The following is a 23,055-nucleotide window of genomic DNA, read 5'->3' as shown; positions in this document are numbered from 1 at the left end:
TGTTGAGGTGGCGATAGCTGATTGCCTGTAGATTTCTCCCAGTGTGTCGAATTGATCGGTACTTTGATATGCATGGGTTGCAATGTACAGTAAGAAAAGCATTCTATGTAATTGCACAAACTGGCCATACGGGGGTGCTGTTTTCTCTATGTTTGTTCTTTATTTTTTATACCTGTTACACTTTTTGCATTCTTTCTGAGGGTTGACGTCAATATATATATATATATATATATATATATATATATATATATATATATATATATATATATATATTATATATAATATTTTATTTAATGCTATTTTTTGTATGTTATGCTCATCTTTAGCTTTGCAACACTGTGTATGTTTTAAGATCTTCTTCAATGGTGAATCCGTGCTAAAATATCAATAAAATAAAAATATTTCATTTTTAACATCTTTCTGCTGTTTATTTATTGACTGATTTATTGACTATTCGTAGCAATTTGAGACAATTACAGGTGACGATATTTGCCACCATTAATTATAGATGTCGAAATTTGCCACCTTGTCAGAAATTGGTACCCTTGTATATTCTATAGAAAAAAGCAAGTAGTCATTTCTGACAAGTCGTATTCATGTGTCAGAAAATGCTACCCTTGTAGTTTTCTGGATATTTGGCTGTTTTTTTTGCAGATAGTTATACACAGCAGCAATCTTCTCTTCCTTTCTACAATAAATAATACTAATAATAATATAATAATAATAATAATAATAATAATAATAATAATAATAATAATAATAATAATAATATGTAACACAATTTTTGTTCCTGGGTAGTAAGTGTTATTTCCTAATTGCTTATGCCTCAAAAGTATAGAAAATGGCTATTATTCCCCACAAACTTTGCTTTTGTGACCAGGACAGTGATATTTCAAAATATCACTATTTCCAATGGGAAAACGGGCAAATGTGTGTCTTTTCGTTCACATAAAGTCAGAAATAAAACAACATATGAATCCAAATTAACATGTATTTATACTAAAGTAATACAAAAAAGATTTAGAAGCGAGTAGATTTTCGAGATTTACGATTATATTGTAAATACATGGTAAGATCATGCAAGACAAACAAAAGCCGGTAACAGCTAATGATTGTGCAAAAAAACCGCACTGGAATCAGTGGGGGGGGGGGGGGGGGGGGGGGGGGGGGGGGGGTATTTTAAACCAGCTGATCTGACTGAGATCAACTGATTCAATGGGACGTTATCAAAGCAGAACAGCCCCCACAGTAAAACATGTTTAAAAGGCACTGAATCGCAACAGGACACTCAGTACTGCATCTCCAGCCAAGACTCACCCCCTCGCTCGCTGTATTTTTCACATACCTCTTTATAGACGTGCGTACTGATGAATCCTAAAATACTGTGGTGCCAGTGCTGACTGATCTATAGACAGTTCGGCCCAGCTAGCCTACGATACCTGCGTCTGTAGCAGGTAGCGAGAACGGAAGAGCAGCGCCTGTCCGCAGGAGAATGAAACGCTCACTTTAAGAAACGAAGCGTGCCTGCTTGCGCTTTCATTACAGTTTTAACTAAGAATATTCGATGGAGCGCTTTAGAATGAATATTGTAGAATTGCGGTAAATGTACTTTAATGTTGACCTAATAAAACTATATTTGTAGAATATGCTATCTATCTATCTATCTATCTATCTATCTATCTATCTATCTATCTATCTATCTATCTATCTATCTATCTATCTGTCTATCTATCTATCTATCTATCTATCTGTCTATCTATCTATCTATCTATCTATCTATCTATCTATCTATCTATCATATCTATCTATATATCTATATATATATATATATATATATATATAATAGTATCGATATATTTCCATTTGCATTTCCAATATAGTATCGATATTGCCCCTTGCATTTCCAAACCTCATAAACCTCGAATACGTCCAAAAAGGTTTTCTGTACAGTGCGTTAGGGTTGAGATCATGAGGTATTATCGCTTACTGAAGCTCTTATTTCAAGCTGTCTAATCACATGATACAATATATATATATTACCAAAAAAAAGAACTGAAAACATTTGATTTATTCATCAGCATGAATAAGCGTTTATGTAATCAGAAATGCAATCTGCAGGGATTAGTGAGAGGCTGAAACAATATTCTATGATCATTGAAAGTACGTGAAGGAACTACAGTGAAGAGAATACGATTAAAACAAACAAACTGCACAGTTAAAAAAATATCATTGTGTGGGATCATCTGGAAAACTGTTATTGAAACAAAACCTACTATTTCCTTATCCACACACACACACACACACACACACACACACACACACACACACACACACATATACAGTATATATATACACCTTTGCAATTATGTTAGTCTCCAATAACTTGATAAAACGTTGCGCTGCATAGTTTTCCATAAAGAATGGCTTGGTGGGTTCGATAACTCCTTTTAACAGCGCCCGAGAGTGACAGCAGCAGCTACAGAGAAGTTGCAAAATCGTACACAGGGCTGTTTTCAAATCTGAAACGCAAAAACGAAAGAGGAAGCGGCGGTACTTTCCCATTGTCAGTTCACGCTAGCCTGGCAAAGTCATATGACCTTACAAGTTTATTCACTGTGTTCGCAAAACTCAAATAGCAGGAAATAGCTTCAGAGTTACAAGACAAACAAGCTGTCGAGCCGAGTCTTCATAACCACGCTTGCGCTGATCTTAGAAACACTGTTGAGAAGTCCTGTGCCTGTCCTTACCTCGTCAAGGCTGGAATAAGGTACGCTATAATCTCTACTTTGTTTGCGTGCATTTGTTGTATTGCGAGTTCCAGGTACAGTGTTAATGAAAGTTAAGTGTCGTAGGGGTATGATTGATGGGTTCTAGGGTTGATTATTATGTATGCCGGGTGTGTCACTATTGGAAAATATTGTTACCCGCGGGGATTTCAGTACAGTAAACATCAAAGATAAATTTATAGCATTATTATTTGACAGTGTTTAAAAATATTTTAAAAAGTAATTTCCTTATTGTTATATATACAGATAGATAGATAGATAGATAGATAGATAGATAGATAGATAGATAGATAGATAGATAGATAGATAGGTCTTCTGTAAGTTTATAGCAGGCTATATAGTTTTAGTTCCTCTATTTTTAAAGCAAATGAATATCAGGTCTGAATGTTTTCAAGAGCTTTTGGAAAGCCGGTAATAATAAACTAAAACTAACTGAAGGAAAACACTTTCTGTCAAGATAAATAATAATAATAATAATAATAATAATAATAATAATAATAATAATAATAATAATAATAATACCAGAGTCTCTCGTTCAGAACGTGCGGCGACCAAGACTACTGTAAATACAGTATAATCGTAAATCTCGAAAAACTACTCACTTCTAAATCTTTTGTAGTCATTTTTGTATTACTTTAGTATAAATACATGTTAATTTGGATTCATATGTTGTTTTTTTTTCTGACTTTATGTGAACGAAGAGACACACATTTGCCCGTTTTCCCATTGGAAATAGTGATATTTTGAAATATCACTGTCCTGGTCACAAAAGCAATGTTTGTGGGGAATAATAGCCATTTTCTATACTTTTGAGGCATAAGCAATTAGGAAATAACACTTACTACCCAGGAACATTTTTTTTTTTTTTTTTTTTTTTTTTTTTTTTTTTGTTACACAAAACAAACAAAATCATTAAAAGCATGGATCCCTCGTTTTATAATCCCGATTATGGGTTTTAATAATGAACAATCTGATGGAACCTTATAACTGAAAGGCGCCGATCTGTAGCTGCCGTTTTAAAATGCAAATGAGTTATACGTCAATCTTTTTCTTTTTTTTTAAAAAAAAGTTTTTGATTTTGTTTGTTTGTTTTGCAAACAAAATAATTAAGGTCGTTCCATTACGCAATTTCCTTCAACTGAGAAACCTCAAGCTGTTTCTGTATGATACAGCAAAAACGTGATCACTCGGTCCACAGTGACGTACTGCTATAGACATAGCCTTCAGTGGCTCAGCCCATAGCCGCACAGCAGGGGCGGGGGAGGGATGGCAAGAGACACGTTCTGCAAATCTACCCCTATATGGGAATCTCGCTATAAGATGATATATATATATGGTTAATATTTAATTGTTCTATATGGGAATCTCGCTAAAGATGAACTTTCATGGTTAATATTTAATTGTTGGCAAAATTTTGAATTGATAGCGACCCCCTTGTCCTTTAGAATACAATTTTTAATCACAATTGGATCTCAGGATAGAGCCAAAAGTATTATCAAATGGTTATATATATATATATATATATATATATATATATATATATCTTTGACATGATGTTTTCGATTATTCTTCAAATGTTGATGATGGCACCCGATTGACAGTGGTGTGACAGGTGTTTCAATGTTCGTCCAATTCTGTGTTTATTGTATAGCCTGCTCGAAAAAGCAGAACATTGCAAGCATTGGCTCTGGGTTTCATACAGTGCCCTGTGGGAATTAGAGCAAGCCCTATTTCTGGTCGGACTTACTACTCCACTGTTTTGTTTAAGTAATCAATTGTTGTCTGCTTCGATGTTGGATCTATCCAATAGAATTAAAGATCTCATTGAAAACGGGCCAATGAGAAAACAGCATCACCAGTTGCCAGGGAAAAGGGAGTTTTCAGAACTCTGTTTTCAAATTAGGCACAAGCAAAGATTTAAACGTCAAGTTTTCTAAGACGGGTGCATATGTTTGAATATGTCAGTCTTACTGATCTGCATGCCCCTGTGTGTTTGTACTGGCAGGATGCTGCTTGCGTGCGTGCTAGTGACGCTGCTGTGCGCTCCGGCGATAGCTCGTCTGCATATTGACCCCACGCTGGATCTACACTGGGATCTGTGGAAGAAAACCTACAACAAAGACTACTCCAGCCAGGTACAGCCCTCCCACTGCCACTCCCACTCCCACTCCCACCCTGCAAAAAGGAACCCAGTGCCCAACATAGATAATTATTCCTAAAATGTTTTAAAGAACCTTTCTTACACAAAAGTCTGAATTTGTGTGTGTATGTTATTTTATAATTACACATGGTAGTAATTATAGATAGTAACACGCACATGGAGAGTACAGCACTGTCCTGAAGACAGCCAAAGTCATGCTGTGTTTGCGCCTGTTCCCTGGACAGGAGGAGGATGGGGAGAGGAGAGTGACCTGGGAGAAGAACCTCAAACTCATCACCCTTCACAATCTGGAGCATTCGCTGGGGATGCACACCTACGACCTGGGCATGAACCACCTGGGAGACATGGTAGGGGCTCCACTCCCTCACCCCTGCAGAGAGCACAGTGGAACATTCCAGCACAGCAAGCTGCGACAATAACTGTGCTCAGTGTGACACTAAAGAACCATTCCTTGCTGTCTCCCTTATTCCTGTAGTTAAAGCACAGCAAAGTTTAATAAAGCACAGCGAAAGCATTGTAAAGCACAGAGAGGTCTGGTAAAGCATAGGGAAGCATTGTAAAGCTCAGAGAGGTCTGGTAAAGCATAGGGAAGCATTGTAAAGCACAGAGAGGTCTGGTAAAGCATAGGGAAGCATTGTAAAGCACAGAGAGGTCTGGTAAAGCACAGGGAAGCATTGTAAAGCACAGAGAGGTCTGGTAAAGCATAGGGAAGCATTGTAAAGCACAGAGAGGTCTGGTAAAGCATAGGGAAGCATTGTAAAGCACAGAGAGGTCTGGTAAAGCATAGGGAAGCATTGTAAAGCACAGAGAGGTCTGGTAAAGCATAGCGAAGCATTGTAAAGCACAGAGAGGTGGGTAAAGCATAGGGAAGCATTGTAAAGCACAGAGAGGTCTGGTAAAGCATAGGGAAGCATTGTAAAGCACAGAGAGGTCTGGTAAAGCATAGGGAAGCATTGTAAAGCACAGAGAGGTCTGGTAAACTTGTAACTGTAAAGTCAACCCTGCTAATGTAAGTCTTGCTGTTGAAATAACGAATGCTGACCACTGACCTCTTTGATTTCTTTCCGTCTAGACCAGCGAAGAGGTTTTAGCCAAGTTGACTGGTGTCCGGCTGCCCTCTAACCTCGAGAGAGGCAATGCCACCTTCACCCGGTCCTCTGGTGCCATTGTGCCCGACGCCATCGACTGGAGGGACAAAGGCTGCGTGACAGAAGTGAAATACCAGGCAAGGCAACTGGGCTGATCCAGTACTTAACGAGATGAGCTCCGAGGGCAGGTTCAAAATACAAAACCTCTTCAGCCTAGAAAAATCAAAGGGACTTCACTGAAGTCTTTAAGATCAGAAGTGGTCTTATTAATGAGTCAATTAGCAGAATCTTTTATCCAAAGCGACTTACAGAGACTAGGGGGGTGAACTCTGCATCATCAACAACTGCTGCTGCTGCTGCTGCAGGACTCTCCAATGTTTCACGTCTCGTCTGAAGGACGGAGCACAAGGAGGTTCAGTGACTTGCTCAGGGTCACACACACACAGGGAGTCAGTGGGATTTGAGCCTCCTGGTATCAAGCCCCTTTAACCACTGGATCACCAAGCCTTCTTATAGATCCTTATCCTTTGGCTGCAGAATAAAACTGACATGTTTTCTGGGGGGTTTGCCAGGGGGCCTGTGGTTCCTGTTGGGCGTTCAGTGCCGCCGGAGCCCTGGAGGGGCAGCTGAAACTGAAAACGGGCCAGCTGGTGTCTCTGAGTCCTCAGAACCTGGTGGACTGCTCCTCGAAGTATGGGAACCTAGGCTGCAATGGGGGCTACATGACCGAGGCCTTCCAGTACGTCATCGACAACCAGGGCATCGACTCGGACTCATCCTACCCCTACACTGCCAGAGTGAGTCCAAACTCTCTTCCAATCCGTGAGGTCTGGGTTCAGGAGCTGCTCTTCAATTCTGCTTGCCTGCCACTGATATATTTATCATAGGCTAGATCATACAAAGTAACTCTACGGAAGCCAGCGCCATCTAGTGATCAGCTACTGTGGATAAAGTTTTCTTTTATTTTGCTGGCCAATCCCAAAGTTTAATTATCGGTTGTGGTAAAACTATAAGAAGTTCAGTCAAGTGGGCTAAAGGTTCAGGCTAGTGTCTTCCTCACTGTATATAATAATAAGCACAAAACCACTGCCCTCAATAACGACTGGGGAAAAAAAACCTGTTTGTCCCTTAGGAAGGCCAGTGCCACTATGACCCTGCCAACAAGGCTGCCAGCTGTTCCAAATATGTTGAGCTCCCAGAAGGCAGCGAGGAGGCCCTGAAGGAAGCCGTGGGTACTGTGGGACCCGTATCAGTGGCCATCGATGCCACGCGGCCCCAATTCATTCTGTACAGAAGCGGTAGGTGCCTGCTAGCATTGCCATACAGTACTGCTTTCTCTAAAAGTGAAAACGTACAAGTAGGCTAGATTATACCAAGTTCCTCTAGGTGAAGCCAGCGCCAGTCTAGTGATCAGCTACTGTGGATAAAGTTTTCTTTTAAGCCGAGGGAACGCGAAGCCGCTGCCCTGCATTATCGGTTGTGGTAGAACTATAAGAAGTTCAGTCTGTAGATTTCAGGACGCTGCGCAGCACACCAGGCAGGGTAGAACTTAACGACTGGGGGTTTGATACAGCAAACCTCAGGATTTGAAACGACTGTTGTCGAAAGTGGTGCAACAGTTATTCAGATGTGTGACCCGCCAACAGTTCGGCTTACATGACGTGCTCCTCATACATCCGGCTCCCCAAAGGGCAGAGAGAGGACCGAAGGAAGCCGCAGTGAATATTACTGTAATAACCCGTAAACTATCCCAGTGATCATCGATGCCACGCGGGGACCAATTCTTCTGCACAGAGTATGGGTAGGTGCCTGCTATAAGATGCGAGAGTCACTGCTTCTCTAAAAGGAAAGTTCAGTACAAGTAATGTATGTGTTGGACTACGATAAACAATTTCTATGACCTTGAGGTGACTTTAGCCTCAGTAGAGTTACGAAGTTGTTAATTTGGTACAATAACTTCAGATGCAGAAATGCAAAGGTGGGTTTGGAACAGACAACTCTGATAATGATAAGATTTGAAACATGGTCTGGTACTATTAGACATCCTTAGTTAAACTCCATGTTTAACTTAATTTTGAACTCTTAAGGACTGGTTCCACAGGTGTCACTTTTGTCGATGGCAAGCGGAACAGTCAACACTATTGTAGTAACCTACACACGATGTGTAACGCCCTGTATTTTTTAGAGCCAGGGCGCTGCTTTCTCTTTAAGTATGCATAACTTGTTTTCACTGGCACCATGTAACCATGATATATCTTTCTCATTGTAGGTGTGTATAATGATCCGAGCTGCACTCAGATAGTCAACCACGGAGTGCTGACTGTAGGCTACGGGACACTGAATGGACAAGACTTCTGGCTTGTGAAGAACAGGTGCGATCTCATTACAGCCAGTCTAATATGACTAAAAGTGGGCAACGCTATCTGAAACCTGGCGTGTTACCACATACCACCTTTTGAACAGACAAAACAATACACAGTGTATTTCAAAACCATACCTTTGAAAACCGTATAACAAACAGGAAATGACGGCTGCGATCACCGTAGGAACCCATTCGAAACACATGGATGAGGAGGCTTGGGGTTAGAGAAAGGGGGCTTGATACCAGGAGGTTCAAATTCCGGCTCAGCCACTGACTCGCTGTGTGTGTGTGTGTGTGTGTGTGTGTGTGTGTGTGTGTGTGTGTGTGTGTGTGTGTGTGTGTGTGTGTGTGTGTGTTGTGACACTAACCCTGAGCAATGTCACTGATGTCAAAATAATGCGTTTTATTTTCTGATCGTTAATTTTTTGTATCTTGTTTCGCAGCTGGGGTACACATTTTGGGGACCAAGGCTACATCCGGATGTCGAGGAACAAAGGCAATCAATGTGGCATCGCTCTCTACGGCTGCTACCCTGTGATGTAATCACCTCGTGATGTCACACCTGCCTCGATCATCCTCTCTCTCTCTCTCTCTCTCTGTCTTTTGAGATGGTCCAGGTGCCTTTTCTCGCGTTCTAATGCAATTTTAATTTGGCACAGAGAGCCACCTAGTGGGCATGTGTCGCATTGTCTGCCTCCAGTTTCAGCGATCAGAATTGAGGGCCGGCACCTACCTGAGAGATTTTTCGAATTTCTTTTAAATCTGTTCCTGTTCGATGAAGTGTCTTTTGTACGGCGACTCATTGAGGCCAAGCTACTATTATAATACTATAATAATAATAATTATTATAATCATAACTATAATATTACTAATAATATGAATGTAATAGTTAATTATTTTTATTATTATTATTATTATTCACTAATAATAATAATAATATATAATAATAAGATACGAATAATAATAATAATTATTATTATTATTATTATTCCCTATTATTACTATTATTATTATTCTTATTTTTAAGTCGCTATTATTAGTTTTCAGATCTACAGTCTAAACCTATGTATGCAGTATTGCATTGCACAGTATGAATGAAGCACGTTGAAATAATATTCAAAAATGAACTGACAAATTTGCTTTATAATCTCCATGCTTCCAGTGCACGCGCGCTTGAGGTGTAACTAATTATGCAGGCTAGCGTCTCGTTGTGGGTAGAAAACACAAAGTAAATAATTGTCTGGAAGAAAGATTTGGTCTGGGATGCAATAAAGACTCCAACCCAGTTACGTTTCTCGACTCTGGGAGTACCTTTCCTTCAGTCTTTGCAGAAAGCAGTGTTAAAATCTTTGTCCCCCCTGTGTGTTCCTCTCACCCAACAACAAAGAGGAATCCGACTGCCTGCCGGCAAATAAATACAGAGGTAACACTGAAAGGAAGAAAGTCGCTCGCGCCACTAGAGCCATCTGTTCACACAGCGTTAATATAAAAAGAAAAAGTAACCACGTGGGATCAGCAGAGTATCGTGTCGTGCAGGGGCGTCCCATCAATCAACCACAGACCTGGACAGACCTCCAGTATGCAGTGTTAACGACATTGTTCTATAAGCTATCCAGGCCATCTAAATAATGCACATCAATGGCCAAACATTTTGCAGCACTATAGAATGAATTCATTTTGCTTCATAGAGTCCAGTGAAAGCTGCTGAATAATGTTCCCTTGTTATCATATTGAATTGCACCCCCTCTATATATAATGAACTCTCTCAGCTTCATAGAGTCCAGTGAAAGCTGCTGAATAATGTTCCCTTGTTATCATATTGAATTTCACCCCCTCTATATAGAATGAACTCCCTCAGCTTCATAGAGTCCAGTGAAAGCTGCTGAATAATGTTCCCTTGTTAACATATTGAATTGCACCCCCTCTATATAGAATGAACTCCCTCAGCTTCATAGAGTCCAGTGAAAGCTGCTGAATAATGTTCCCTTGTTCTCATATTGAATTGCACCCCCTCTATATAGAATGAACTCCCTCAGCTTCATAGAGTCCAGTGAAAGCTGCTGAATAATGTTCCCTTGTTATCATATTGAATTCCACACCATCGCTGTGAAGTTTTTCCTTATACTTAACGAAAATGTGACATTTCAAAATCAAATACTGTATCGCTATCATGGCTTCCTTCTGGTAGATGTTTTGCGGTAGTACTTTCTTTGATTGCTGTTAAATCAAAGATCTAAATTACATTCATAGAGTTTCATTTTCTTTAATTATGTCTCAGTCTTAAAATTCTTTGTGATGCAAAGCTTTTGGGCCGAGCTGTATGCAGCGATACGAGACTCATGATTCAATCCACTCCACACAGGCAGCAGTTATTTTACCAAATGACATATTTTTTTATTTCTTAGTGCAACATCACAACAAACAATTTGACATCATGAGGTATTTGAGCAGACGGTCTTTTTTATCAGATTGTGTCATTTTATTTGGATTTTTCTACTTATTCATTTATCTGGTTATAAAAAGTCCAGCGTTTAAAGTTTAAAGTGAAAAAAAAAATTCAGCTTTCTTTGCTTTGGTTGTGTAGCTACATTCAAGAATAAACAGGAGAATTAACGACATTCAGTGAAAAACTTAACTTCATTCCATCTTAAACATTGAGACGGTGTGGGAGGGGCATGGGGGATAGAGGGTGGGGCATTGGGGATATGGGTGGGGCGTGAGGGATAAGGGGTGGGGCATGAGGGATAAGGGGTGGGGCATAGGACTGGAGGGAGGAACATATATCAAAGACATTTCAAACAGCACTGGAGATTTACACTGAAATCTGTCAGAAACCAAGGAACAGCTGGTGCTCATAGTTGATAAGTCCTACTTTATTGTGACAAAAATATAGTCTCTGATGGGCTTTGATTCTTCAAACAGTTCAGCTACTTCCTTAATCAAGTCTTAAGCCCAGGGAACACAAAGCCACATTTTGCAGGAGCTTGGAAGCTGGTTCCAGGAGACCCCACCCGGGAAGACCTAGTTTGAGGTTTGCTGTATCAAACCCCCAAGTCTCCCTGCCTGGTGTGCCGCGCAGCGTCCTGAAACCTACAGTCTCCTGAAACCAAGCTGCAAGCCGCAGAGCAGCGGCTTCGCGTTCCCTCAGCGTGATAATAATTGCGTCTGATGAAAAGTGTGTCTACTTTCTATAGCAATAAAGAGTTAGCAGCTCGGACTGTGGCCGTTGTTACGAAGAATTCCGTTCCCTCGTGGAAATCAGTTTCCTCTGCCTGTACCAGGCGAATACAGACTAACCCTCAGCCTTACCCTACAATTGTTAAACCGCCCAGGCGCTGCGTAATACTTTGCATCCCATAAGATTGTGCATCCCCTGCTTCTACTATATGCAATCGAGTGGTTTTTGATGAGTAAAATACATCGTGCCGTAATGATGCAAATATAGACAAACCCGCGCTCTTAACCTACTCTTTACATTAGAGGAGGGGGTGGCTTCGGGATTCCAGCAAAACAAACCGTGGCGAAAGTGCTGAAGACGAATCGCCAGACCACCCGATTGCATATATGTTACAGGGTATTGCAATTTTACAGGGCGTTGCACAGCAGCGGGTCGTCGAGCGTTGGCTGGTTTGTGTAGTTCACTTCTTGGTTGTCCATTTGCAGAGGTAGGTTCGGGTTATAACAATACGTACATTTTGGAAGCAGCTTTCATTTATATACAACAACGTCAAAACCACCTTTTAGGTCTATTTACACAAGAGTCAACCGGCAAACAACGGAGATTCACTGCGCCAGGTGGCAATATCTTTTGCCTTGTTTGTTGTTGTTTTTTTCAACTACATATCCCAGCGTTCCCCGCACAATCTGGGAATAGCTAGAAGGTGCGCTGCTGCCGCAATGCCCTCTGGGAGTTGTAGTGAAACCACTCGGGGTGCAAATCGTTTTTTTTTTTTTTTTTTTCGTTCTTACAGCTGAAAGGTGGCAGAAAACAAAGTTAAAACATAAAATAAATAAACGCTTAGAGAGTTAAATACACGCCGGTAATACACATAGCATATAAACCGTAGCTGAACCGTACTTCAGAGATTAGCTTAATCATTTGCAAACGGCAGGAATGGATCACCCAAACGGTATGTATAGTATCGTATTATTTGTTTCGGTACAATTGCTCAAATAAATAAATAAATAAATAGTAAATAAGTAATGTTTCACAGAACCGCACTGGGGATTGTAAAGATCATCGGAAAGACAGAATTCATTTGAGGTAGACGGGTAACTTAGCAACGGTCCAAGCGGCATAAGCGCCTTGCTCTGCCCTCAGTTTAGCATTTAATACCGCCATATATTACCTAAAACTATGTACCGAAAATCCAATAGCAATTCTCTATTGGAGCTGCTCCTTATAAATAAATAAATAAATACATAACTAGATAGGGTCATACACAAGGATGTGGGAGCTTATTTTTATCCCGCACTCAGACCAAACGCACGGCAAAGACGTCGCGCTTTTGAAGTCTGCAAAGGTCTCCCGTCTCTTTCAACTCAAGGGCTCTTTGAAGCCCCGACTGTGATGCTCCCCCGGCTGTGCACCGGGGGTAATAGACAGGAGCCGCAGCTGAAGGAAAAGGGAGCACGGTCTCATTGAAAACACAGAGGCACAGCAAGGAGCTGAAGCTAACGCTGCCTTTCATTGTGAAAATGCAGGACCCCCCTCCCCGCCCCCCAGCCTCTGTCTGCACCCCTGCTCTCTGAATACAGAGTTGGTTTCGGCTTCCTCGATTCTGGACTTTCGCAAAGGCGAGGGGTTTGGCTGTTTCAAGAGCGCCTCCAGAGGCCACCAGCGTAATTCACATCAAGAACGGTAAAAAATAAATAATAATAATAATAATAATAATAATAATAATAATAATAATAATACAGTTTCAATGCCTCCAGCGTGAAGAAATGCAAATGTTTCTGATTGTAAAATGTTTGCAGTGTTTGTAGAATTCAGACTTTGGTATATTGTATAAATACACACACACACACACACACACACACACACACACACACACACACACACACACACACACATATATTGGTCTTTGGTAGTTGGACGGGCCACTAAAACAGTGTTCTAGCAATACAAATTCCCATCAATAAATAAGATAAACACAGTTATTAATAAATAAATAAACACGCAATAAATACATAAATTAGCGTGATTCCTATCTGTGTTTCCCCCCTGTATGGAACCAAACTTATCTTTGTTTCCCCTGGAAACGGGGGGAAACAAAAAGAAGACGGATACTTGAAGGTAAAACTCATCTTTTAAATAAGGGGGGGAGGGAGTCTTAGACACAATGGTGGTCTTTAAATAAAGAAACTGAATAAAAGGCTTTCCTGCTTCTTCTGAATGCCTCGTCCACATGCCACTGATTCCCATCTTGCCGTTTCACGTGTCCGCCTTTTTCGGTTTTGTTTTCCACCTTTTAGTCTTTGAAACCCGCCTTCCCCATACCGCTAGGAACATTCGCCATGGACTACTTTACATTTCTCAAAAACGTTCCACTGTTTACATCCCGGTCACTTCCTGTTCTGTAGGTCGCGTCTGTGGTCTATCCCAGTGGGACCACTGGAGGCCAGACCGTAACAGTGAAGATGACCTACAACACAGGAATCCGCCAGGAGGCTTCGTTTTCAGAAATCTATTTGGAAGAAAAACTAAAAAAAAAAAAAAAAAAAACAAGCAATTAAGATGCCTTTAAGGGTTCTGTCATTAATATCATAACATCTTTAAAAGACGTTTTATAACTTCGGCCATACTTGATGGAATAGTGGTATGGTCCTGTTTAGAACTAGCTTGTTGTAGTTGTGTTGGATTGCTTGTAATGCACACAATAGCCTCCAGGCTTTCAGTACTAAGAGAAAACCATCAATACCTCTGAATCAACACATCTTGAAACTGCATTGCGCAGTATTAAGGATTATAACAGAGAAGGGAAATGATGCCTGAGCAGTGGTGCTGACCAGCTCCTCGTCCAGCCACTCCAGTGTCACACGACTCTCTCCTTTTACCGCGGCTGCCGTCCCAGCATTGAACAGCCCAGTGTTAAAGTCTCCATCCGTCGCTCTAAAAGACCACCCTTTCGGTATGGTCCTCCACGGCTTTTCGGGATCTGGCTTCGGGGACACCTTTTGTGAAATGAGTCCAAAAGCAACCCAGCCACTATTTCAGTTATACAGTAAAGAAAGCATTTTTTTTTAGCTTATGTGTGCTGTGTTATAGACACTGTGTCTATAGGGAGCAGACGCTACCAAGCTTGTGAACGTATGTTATCTACTTTTTCAAGGGATTTGAGGTGCGTATTATTAGCGGCTGAAGTGTTCTGGTAGCCAGCGACTGCAAAGTGATCCCAACATGAAAATAAATTCCAGTCGGGACGGATCGAGAACAACGCAGAGGAGTCCGGATCTCTGATAGACGGGGTGTACCAATAAATCAATCGAATAGTACATAATAACTATTTTAAATGCTATTGCACCAGAAAAGGAATCCAGGAGACATCAGCCCATAAAACAAAACAAGCAAAAAAAAAAAAAAGAACAGATTGCTCAGTTAAGTTTGTACCGATTTTGGATCACGTGGTGGGAGGGTAGCTGGACGCCTCCAGCGATCTCGGCTCCGCTCTGCGCTGCTCCGGATGCAACACCTGCGGCGTGCCCCTCACGCTTTGACTGCGGAGGAGACCGAAGAGCCGGTGGAGCCGGTCGAAGACGGCCGCGCCTCGTCTTGCCACTTATCCAGGCTGCGCCTGCGCGCGTTCATGAAGAAGTTGCTGACCGTGGTCAGCTCCAGTCCCAGCTGCTGGGCGATAGTGATCTGGAGGTCTTTCGGTGGCCGGTGGTTCTCTCTGAAGATGGCCAGCAGGGTGCGGCGCTGGAGGTCCGTGAAGACCAGTCGGTGTTTCTTGGGTCCCTGGTTCCGGTCCAGCTTGCCCTGTTCCTGTTCCTTGCGCTTGCACGCTTGTGAGGAGAGAAGGGAGTGTTAGAAGGCACTGATGTCCAGTAGCGGTGGAAGATGGTTATATTTTAAATTAGATCTTTAAATAATATTATCTTTAAATGTTTATCACATTTCATAATGTTAAACGGCGTACTTGCAAAAGCTTCCCAGCATAAAAGCACATCAAAGTGTAATAAAGCACAGAGAGGTATGGTAAAGCATAGGTAAGCATTGTAAAGCACAGAGAGGTGTGGTAAAGCATAGGGAAGCATTGTAAAGCACAGAGAGGTGTGGTAAAGCATAGGGAAGCATTGTAAAGCACAGAGAGGTCTGCTAAGCATAGGGAAGCATATCTTTATCATTTGTATTTATATAAGGATAGCGGCACCATAATTAGCTTATAATACCAGGCTGCCATTTCTCCAGTGGAGCAAAACTGCTAACAGCCCTCACGCACAGGGCATTGGTAATTCACTCGATCTCCACTAGGTGGAGCGAGTCGGTCACAGTAACAGACTGACACAACTCAGCGCTTCCAATACAGCCGGTCAACGCTGTAAGCTCGTATCTACCCATCTACAATTACACTGCAATGTAATATGCATCAACACACGGTTTCAATGCCCCACGGAATTGGGGCTCCCGTCTTTAACTGCAATGTTTCAACACAGCGCCCCGTGCAGTCTGTGTTCTTGGTACTTACTGCAAATCACATTGAAAGCTGTCCAATGTCGTTCCTATTCGTGTCACCTTTCCAGTAATTATCACCCCGTGGAAACGGGTACAATGTAATGGTCGGGCAATGGTAGGTGAGTACAGTATCGCACGGCGGTTTATATAGATCAAATATACTAATCGCCAGGTTTAAATGTATGTAAGCTGCTGTAGACCAGGAAATATAAAGCGACCAAGACAGCATGCAGATTTCTTTTTCCCATGTTTTTAATTATTGCAAAGTGCGTGTGACGTGTATTGTATGTGGAACTACGCTCAAAGGTCCCCCCCCCACCCCCCACCCCCCCCCCCCCCCAGAATGAACTCATTTTGCTTCATAAAGTCGAATGCACCCCGCAGGATAATAATGTCACGTTAACGTATTCAATTCCACGCCGCTTTCGGTAGGTTTTTTTTTCATATACCGAACGAAAAACCGACAAATTGAAAAACGTGACGTTCCGAAAATCTAACGTGAAATACTGTACTGCTATTATGACTTCTTTTTTTTAAATTGCGATTATCATTTTGCAGTTTCTTTGATCGTGCGATGTTAAATGAAATATTTATTATTATTATTATTATTATTATTATTATTATTAATCTGCGCTATTGTAAGCCGTGCCCATGGCTAGGGTTACATTTCAATTCCCCTGCTCAGCAAAACGTGTCTCAGATCAACACTGGTTTGATTTGAACGCTGTTGATAAAGTCTCATCTTTGCTCATTCCCTTAAAATTCGCGTTCAAACTGTGCCACTGTGTATGCTTTCTTAATTCTTGTGGCGTACCGTTGGAGCCTCTGTCTCTCGTTGCTTGTCACTAAGGGAAGTGAAACTCGTAATCATAGCGAGAGCCATTAAGTAAACGGGGCCTGTAATCGTTTGTAAGGGCCAGCGATTACCATGCTATAAATTCCGTGATGCTGCAAAGAGAGGGATATTCCTGTCTGGAATGCAGCGATCGTGGGAATTTTTCTTAATAATGATAGTCTGTCTCGTGTTGATAAAACGTGATCCACCCCCTTCCTCCACCCCCCCACCCCCCCACCTCCATCAGTGATGTCTGGGGCTATGGGCTGATAGAAAATATCGATTCCAACTGTGCAGCTCCGTCTACAACCGGCTGCCCAAATACACTTTAACCCCTGCAGTGCCACAGCCTGCGAGGTTGTCATTAGCCGGCTTTTGTTTATCTGAGTGGGTTTTTAAGAGCCGCTCTGCCCAGAAGTTTTGCATCAACCTTTATATAGAATGAACTCGTTTTGCTTGGTGAAAGTCGAATGAAACCTGATGAATAATAACGTTCAATTGCACACCGCTTTGTAGTTTTCCACATCACGAAATACTGACAGTCATTTGAACGCGTCTGCTTCTATTATATTTCTTCCCTTATAAAAATTCCTCTTAGTAAAAGCATAGCAACGTGTAATAAAGCACAGTGAAGGCATGGTAAAGCATAGGGAAGCATTGTAAAGCACAGAGAGGTCTGGTAAAGCATAGGGAAGCATTGTAAAGCACAGAGAGGTCTGGTAAAGCATAGGGAAGCATTGTAAAGCACAGAGAGGTCTGGTAAAGCATAGGGAAGCATTGTAAAGCACAGAGAGGTCTGGTAAAGCATAGGGAAGCATTGTAAAGCACAGAGAGGTCTGGTAAAGCATAGGGAAGCATTGTAAAGCACAGAGAGGTCTGGTAAAGCATAGGGAAGCATTGTAAAGCACAGAGAGGTCTGGTAAAGCATAGGGAAGCATTGTAAAGCACAGAGAGGTCTGGTAAAGCATAGGGAAGCATTGTAAAGCACAGAGAGGTCTGGTAAAGCATAGGGAAGCATTGTAAAGCACATAGAGGTATGGTGAAGCATAGTGAAGCATTGAAAAGCAGAGAGGTCTGGTAAATCATATTAATAAGTATGGCAAACCATGGTAAATTATGATAAATGAATAGTAGAACCATGAGGGAAAACTGGAAAATTGCAAAAGTGCAAAAATACTGTGGTCAATTGCAGCAAGAATGATTGCGAACGTCATTCAAAAATAACATTCTAGTCACCTCTTTCCTATCATGTATGGACTCCACCTTGCGCACCCAAACAGACCCGAGCATGCCTGTGCTCACAGTAACTCAAAGCCAGAGGATGCTCAGTGCGTGTGTTGCACTGGACTTCATCAAACATAATGAGTTCATTCTATAGGGTGAGGCGAAACTATTGGCCATAGCTGTGCAGGAATGCAAACACAGAAACAACTGATATTGAGGTCACCTTATATAAAGATCGCAATTAAGGCCACTTCTCTTCCTCTCCTGGTTTCCCCTATTGACAGCAGCATAAACCACTCCCTTCTGTTAGGTGCCCATTACATGAGGGGCGTGGGGGTCACGTCCCCCCTTACTTTTTCAAATACGAGAAGAAAATATTTCACCAGAAACGTTGCTAAGTGACACTAATCAAATCAATTGAAAGCTATTGACGAGGCAGGGCTCAGGTAAGGAATGGGGACATTATTTTTGCGCAAATGCCTATCACACAATACTCGATGCAATATTTGATATAAGATAATGTCAAAGTTTAATACCCATTTTCTATGGACAGAAAACCACTCGGGAATTCTAGCCTGTGTCCGTCGTTTCCAGTTAGTAATTATGCAGTAATCAACGCTGTAATTACCCGTCAGTTTCTCCACTGCTCCAGTCATACCCGTTCGTAAGGCTGAGGTCAGGATTGAAACCGGGTTTAACAAAATGAAACAGAACATTTCTTAGCCAGGTCCAATTGCAGTAGCGATTCCTGGTACTAGATGGCTAATGCAAAGCTTGAGCGTTGTGTTGAATCGAACGCTGTCTTGAGTCATCGTACAGCGTTGACACGCACAAAGAAAAGCAGAAAACTCAGATCATTTGGGGATTGTTTTGCTTTCTCAGTCATTACGTCTATTAAATCTATTAAAATCCAATTTTCAAATATATATATATAATATACAGCAATATCATATAATCACAAAACCTTTATACTTGATTTAAACACAGGAATCCCCAAAATAGATTTAAGATAAAATATTGAAAATGTATTAATATTATTTTATGAACTGCTTGTTCTATTATATTCTCTTATATGGTATTGTATTGTGTTTGTCTATAATATTATTGCATGATATATATCCACTTCTCTCTGTTTTAATCATTCTATTTGCAAAATTGTTAAACTAGTCAAATGCTTTCGCACTCGCCTTTTCAGTTCAGTAACATCCCTTTGATTTAACTGCAATGCATCCCAGCTCTGTGTTAGGTTGATTTCATGTCTTAAGATGGATCACAATGCGTGTGCACTGTCACTGCGTCTGCATATCGATTCGTACAGTACTGAGGGGGTTTTACAGCTAATTTCAGAAACTGTGGTTCGCTCTCATCTGGAACTAGCTGGAGTTACTGAAGGTGAGATAGCCCACGGCTAGTGCTAAATATAGAGGGTGTTGCTTTTGTATTAAACCCATTATCAGATGTAAGGTCCAGAGAGGTCCTATTGGAAGAGATTCTGCAGCAGCAGCCGCAGTTGTTGATGATGCAGAGTTCACCCCCCTAGCCTCAAGTTGCTTGGATAAAAGCATATGCTAAATTACTATTATTATTATTATTATTATTATTATTATTATTATTATTATTATTATTATTGTCTCTGTTCCAAGCCCTGTTCTCAATTGTTTAATCAAACCAGTTAAACCAGACCCTGAGGTAGTTAATTGTCTCATTTTCATTTGTTAAGAGTGGAATGGGCCTCCGGACCTTGAGTCATTGGACTTCCCTGCTTTAAACCAGGGCTTCCCAGCCCCAGTCCTGGGGGACCCCCTGCGGCTGCTGGTTTTCATTCCAACTGAGTTCTCAATTACTGAACTAGACCCTTCATGGAACTGATAATGTGCTTAATTAGACCTTTTTTTTATTTAAATTGTTTTCATCTTTTAAACAGTTGGAGATTTCAAGTTAGCTATACAATTTTTGGACATTGGCACAACTTTTTAGGAGCTGAGAACAACTAAGCACATTGTTAGCTCAATTCAGGGTTGAGTTCAGTAACTGAGGGGTGAGAACCACCAGTGTGGAAGACTCCAGAACAACAGCAGACTTTCGATAACGTACCTTCAAGCCTCAGGGACGCCATTCTCTGGAATTCCGGCTCCTGGAGCCACTTGGACATCCTCTTGAAAGTCTCCCGGCCGGACTTGAGCTTTCCCCATGGCTTGGGGTTCCTCAGGAGATCGGAGAGGGTTCCCTGCGACCGGCAGAGGACCCTCTCTGCGAAGATAGCCTGCGGGATGCTGTATCGCTTGAGTTCGTTGATGATTCTCTGCGCCACCTCCTTCGTGTTGATTTCCTCTACGCCGGCTCCCTGGGCGAGCGGCGACACCCCGCCAGCGGCAATGCAGACAGAGACGGAATGAACGTCGGCTCCAGCTCCTCCTGCGTCGGGGCGTCGCTGTTCGTGGCGCTGTGCGCCGTGGCCGTACGGGTGCCGCTGGCTGTGCCCTTGGGGGCTGTCCATCCTGTTCAGACACGCCCCCATTCCGGAGCCTGGTACCGGAGGCGACATTTCCCGGGAGAAATTGCTCCCGCCCCCGATATGAGCATGGGCATGACCCTCGTAGCCGTTGCAGGAGATCTGCCTGTTGGCGGTGCCTAGGTGGGCGTACCCATGCATGGCCGCCAAGCCACCGTTGGGCAGCGGGGAAAGGCTTTGGCTCAGATCTTTGGCGTACGGGTTGTAGAAGCCGGCCCCCAGTCCGCGGTCTTCCCTCATGAGGGTGAAGCTGCCGACCACGTTGCCGACCGGCAGGCACGGGTGGTGGGCCGGGTGTTGATGGTGGTGAAACTTGTCCTGGAGGGGCTGGAGGGGGCTCAGCGTGGTGTACGTGCTTCCGCAGCCGGTAGGGGGCTCCCCGGCGTACCCCAGCGCGGAAAGGGTGTGCTCCATGCCAGGATGGCGGGGCTGGTGGTGCTCGCCGCTCTCCAGTACGGAAGCCATGGACGAGACAAGGGGAGGCCTCGGGAAAACGGCGGAGAGATCGCGGGAATGGAACCCCGACCGGCAGTGTTGGTTTTGCATGAGCTCGGCGTGGCTGTGCCCAGACATTCCCACCACACTGGTATCCATTTCAAAACTCCTTTCGATGTATTATTATTATTATTATTATTATTATTATTATTATTATTATTATTATTATTATTATTATTATTATTATTATCAATGCATGTGTTCAGTTGCTTTGTGTTTTAATCAATACCTCGCCTATGGCCAGACATCATTGAATGCATGCATCTCTCTCTCTCTCTCTCTCTCTCTCTCTCTCTCTCTCTCTCTCTCTCTCTCTCTCTCTCTCTCTCCCCTCTCTCTCCCAAAAAATGAGATCTCTTATATTCAGCGGCCAGCACAAGTCTGTTGTTTGAAACCTGAAAAAGTTTGGATTATTTTTCTCTACTGTAAAGAATGGCAGGCTTCTTCCATGGAACCGCTATGCAGAAATATGTACTGTAAAGTTATACAATATCTACCGCCGACGGCGCTTTAATTGAAATTAAATTATTTAATAAACATTATTTTGCTCGTGCGATACTCTACCGAATCTCTTCTGCAGCAAATATTGTTATGATCGTGAAAAACAACACAGAATTAGACTTTTACTAAATCCTTAATAATAATAATAATAATAATAATAATAATAATAATAATAATAATAATAATAATAATAATAATAATAATAAATACACACCACGGTACAGTGCAATCCAGAATCCGACTTTGTTGCTTTCAATACAGAGCGATAATTTGTCAATTTATCGTATTTGGTCAATTCTTTCCAGGCTTACCTCGCTCACTCCAGCGCGCAGACAGATCGTAGATAACTGCTGGCTGCGCAGTCAATAAAAAAGACCCCAAAATAAATCCGTGCAAGCCTGTGTAACTGCAGTCAGTCCGGTAATTATTCAACACGCCGTCAAGTTAAGCAGAAGTCATGATGAATGGAGCGGGGCTGGCTGTCGTGTAACCCTCGCCTCGTCCCGCGTCAGTCTGTCCCGGTGCGCGTCTGCTTGTCTTTCCCGTCCATGCACACTGGGCAAGCGGCGGGTCGCCGGTATGTTTTGGGGAGCGGTGTTTAAAATATCGCAGGTTTCAGACAGCGGGTGGAAATGAGAAACAGATTAGACACGAAGTCGTTTTCGTCAGAACCGGTCGTTGGTTTTAATTTTTGTGGTAGCTTGCTCGCTGCTCTTTTTCACTCTCCTCTCTCTCTCTCTCTAGGTTATAACCCTCAGTTTCTCCTCTGTCTCTATCCCCTCACACACTGCTGCTTCATCGATTACTGAACCCTCTCTCTCTCTCTCTCTCTCTCTCTCTCTCTCTCTCTCTCTCTCTCTCTCTCTCTCTCTCTCTCTCTCTCTCTCTCTCTCTCTCTCTCTCCCTTTCGCGTACTCTCTCCGTTCACCGCGTCACCGCCGGTTTGAAAATCTGACAGATGCGGGATGAAATACCAACTTAAATTAACCCTTTCACCGCCGCAGCTATCTCTGTATCTGAAGAGAACACGGGGGGGGGGGGGGGGGGGGGGGTGTTAAGACCAATGCTCTTCCGAACCCCCGCTCCTTTGCTCCAAATATCTATTTCTGCATATGTTTTAACTCGTGGACTGTTGTGAATGACTTAGCAGTTCAAATCTCTAAACTAGCCTATGGGTGTGAATTATTTATTATTATTATTATTATTATTATTATTATTATATATTATTATTATTATTATTATTATTAATAGCAGTATAAGTATTAGTAATATTGCGAACTATAATGTAATATATTGATTCCTATATTTCAATATATTGAAGATTGCACAATGTATTATAGAATATATGCCGATATATTTTCATTATATTGTACAATACATACGCCACGCAACATTCAAGAATATTAAAACCCTCAA

At 42.1% G+C, this 23,055-nt stretch overlaps 2 protein-coding genes across 2 annotated transcripts; one reads left to right on the top strand and one right to left on the bottom strand.

Moving 5' to 3' along the window:
• The first annotated feature begins 2,610 nt into the window (after positions 1 to 2,610).
• LOC121307010 (cathepsin S-like) lies at positions 2,611 to 9,204 on the top strand. The gene is made up of 8 exons (XM_041239075.1): positions 2,611 to 2,767; positions 4,792 to 4,921; positions 5,172 to 5,294; positions 6,020 to 6,172; positions 6,608 to 6,832; positions 7,168 to 7,333; positions 8,305 to 8,407; positions 8,841 to 9,204. Exons 2-8 carry the CDS (start codon positions 4,793 to 4,795, stop codon positions 8,938 to 8,940), a joined length of 999 nt encoding a protein of 332 aa, XP_041095009.1. The 5' UTR covers positions 2,611 to 2,767; position 4,792; the 3' UTR covers positions 8,941 to 9,204.
• A 5,028-nt stretch (positions 9,205 to 14,232) lies between these two features.
• Positions 14,233 to 21,237, bottom strand: onecutl (one cut domain, family member, like). Its single transcript, XM_041239093.1, has 2 exons — positions 20,226 to 21,237; positions 14,233 to 15,402 (listed from the first exon to the last, which is right to left on the bottom strand). Exons 1-2 carry the CDS (start codon positions 21,235 to 21,237, stop codon positions 15,104 to 15,106), a joined length of 1,311 nt encoding a protein of 436 aa, XP_041095027.1. The 3' UTR covers positions 14,233 to 15,103.
• Between the last annotated feature and the right edge of the window lie 1,818 nt (positions 21,238 to 23,055).

Source organism: Polyodon spathula, chromosome 51, assembly GCF_017654505.1.
Source record: "Polyodon spathula isolate WHYD16114869_AA chromosome 51, ASM1765450v1, whole genome shotgun sequence".
Lineage (NCBI taxonomy): Eukaryota > Metazoa > Chordata > Actinopteri > Acipenseriformes > Polyodontidae > Polyodon > Polyodon spathula.
Note: the sequence above shows the minus strand (reverse complement) of the source record. Positions and strands in the feature narration are given on the sequence as shown.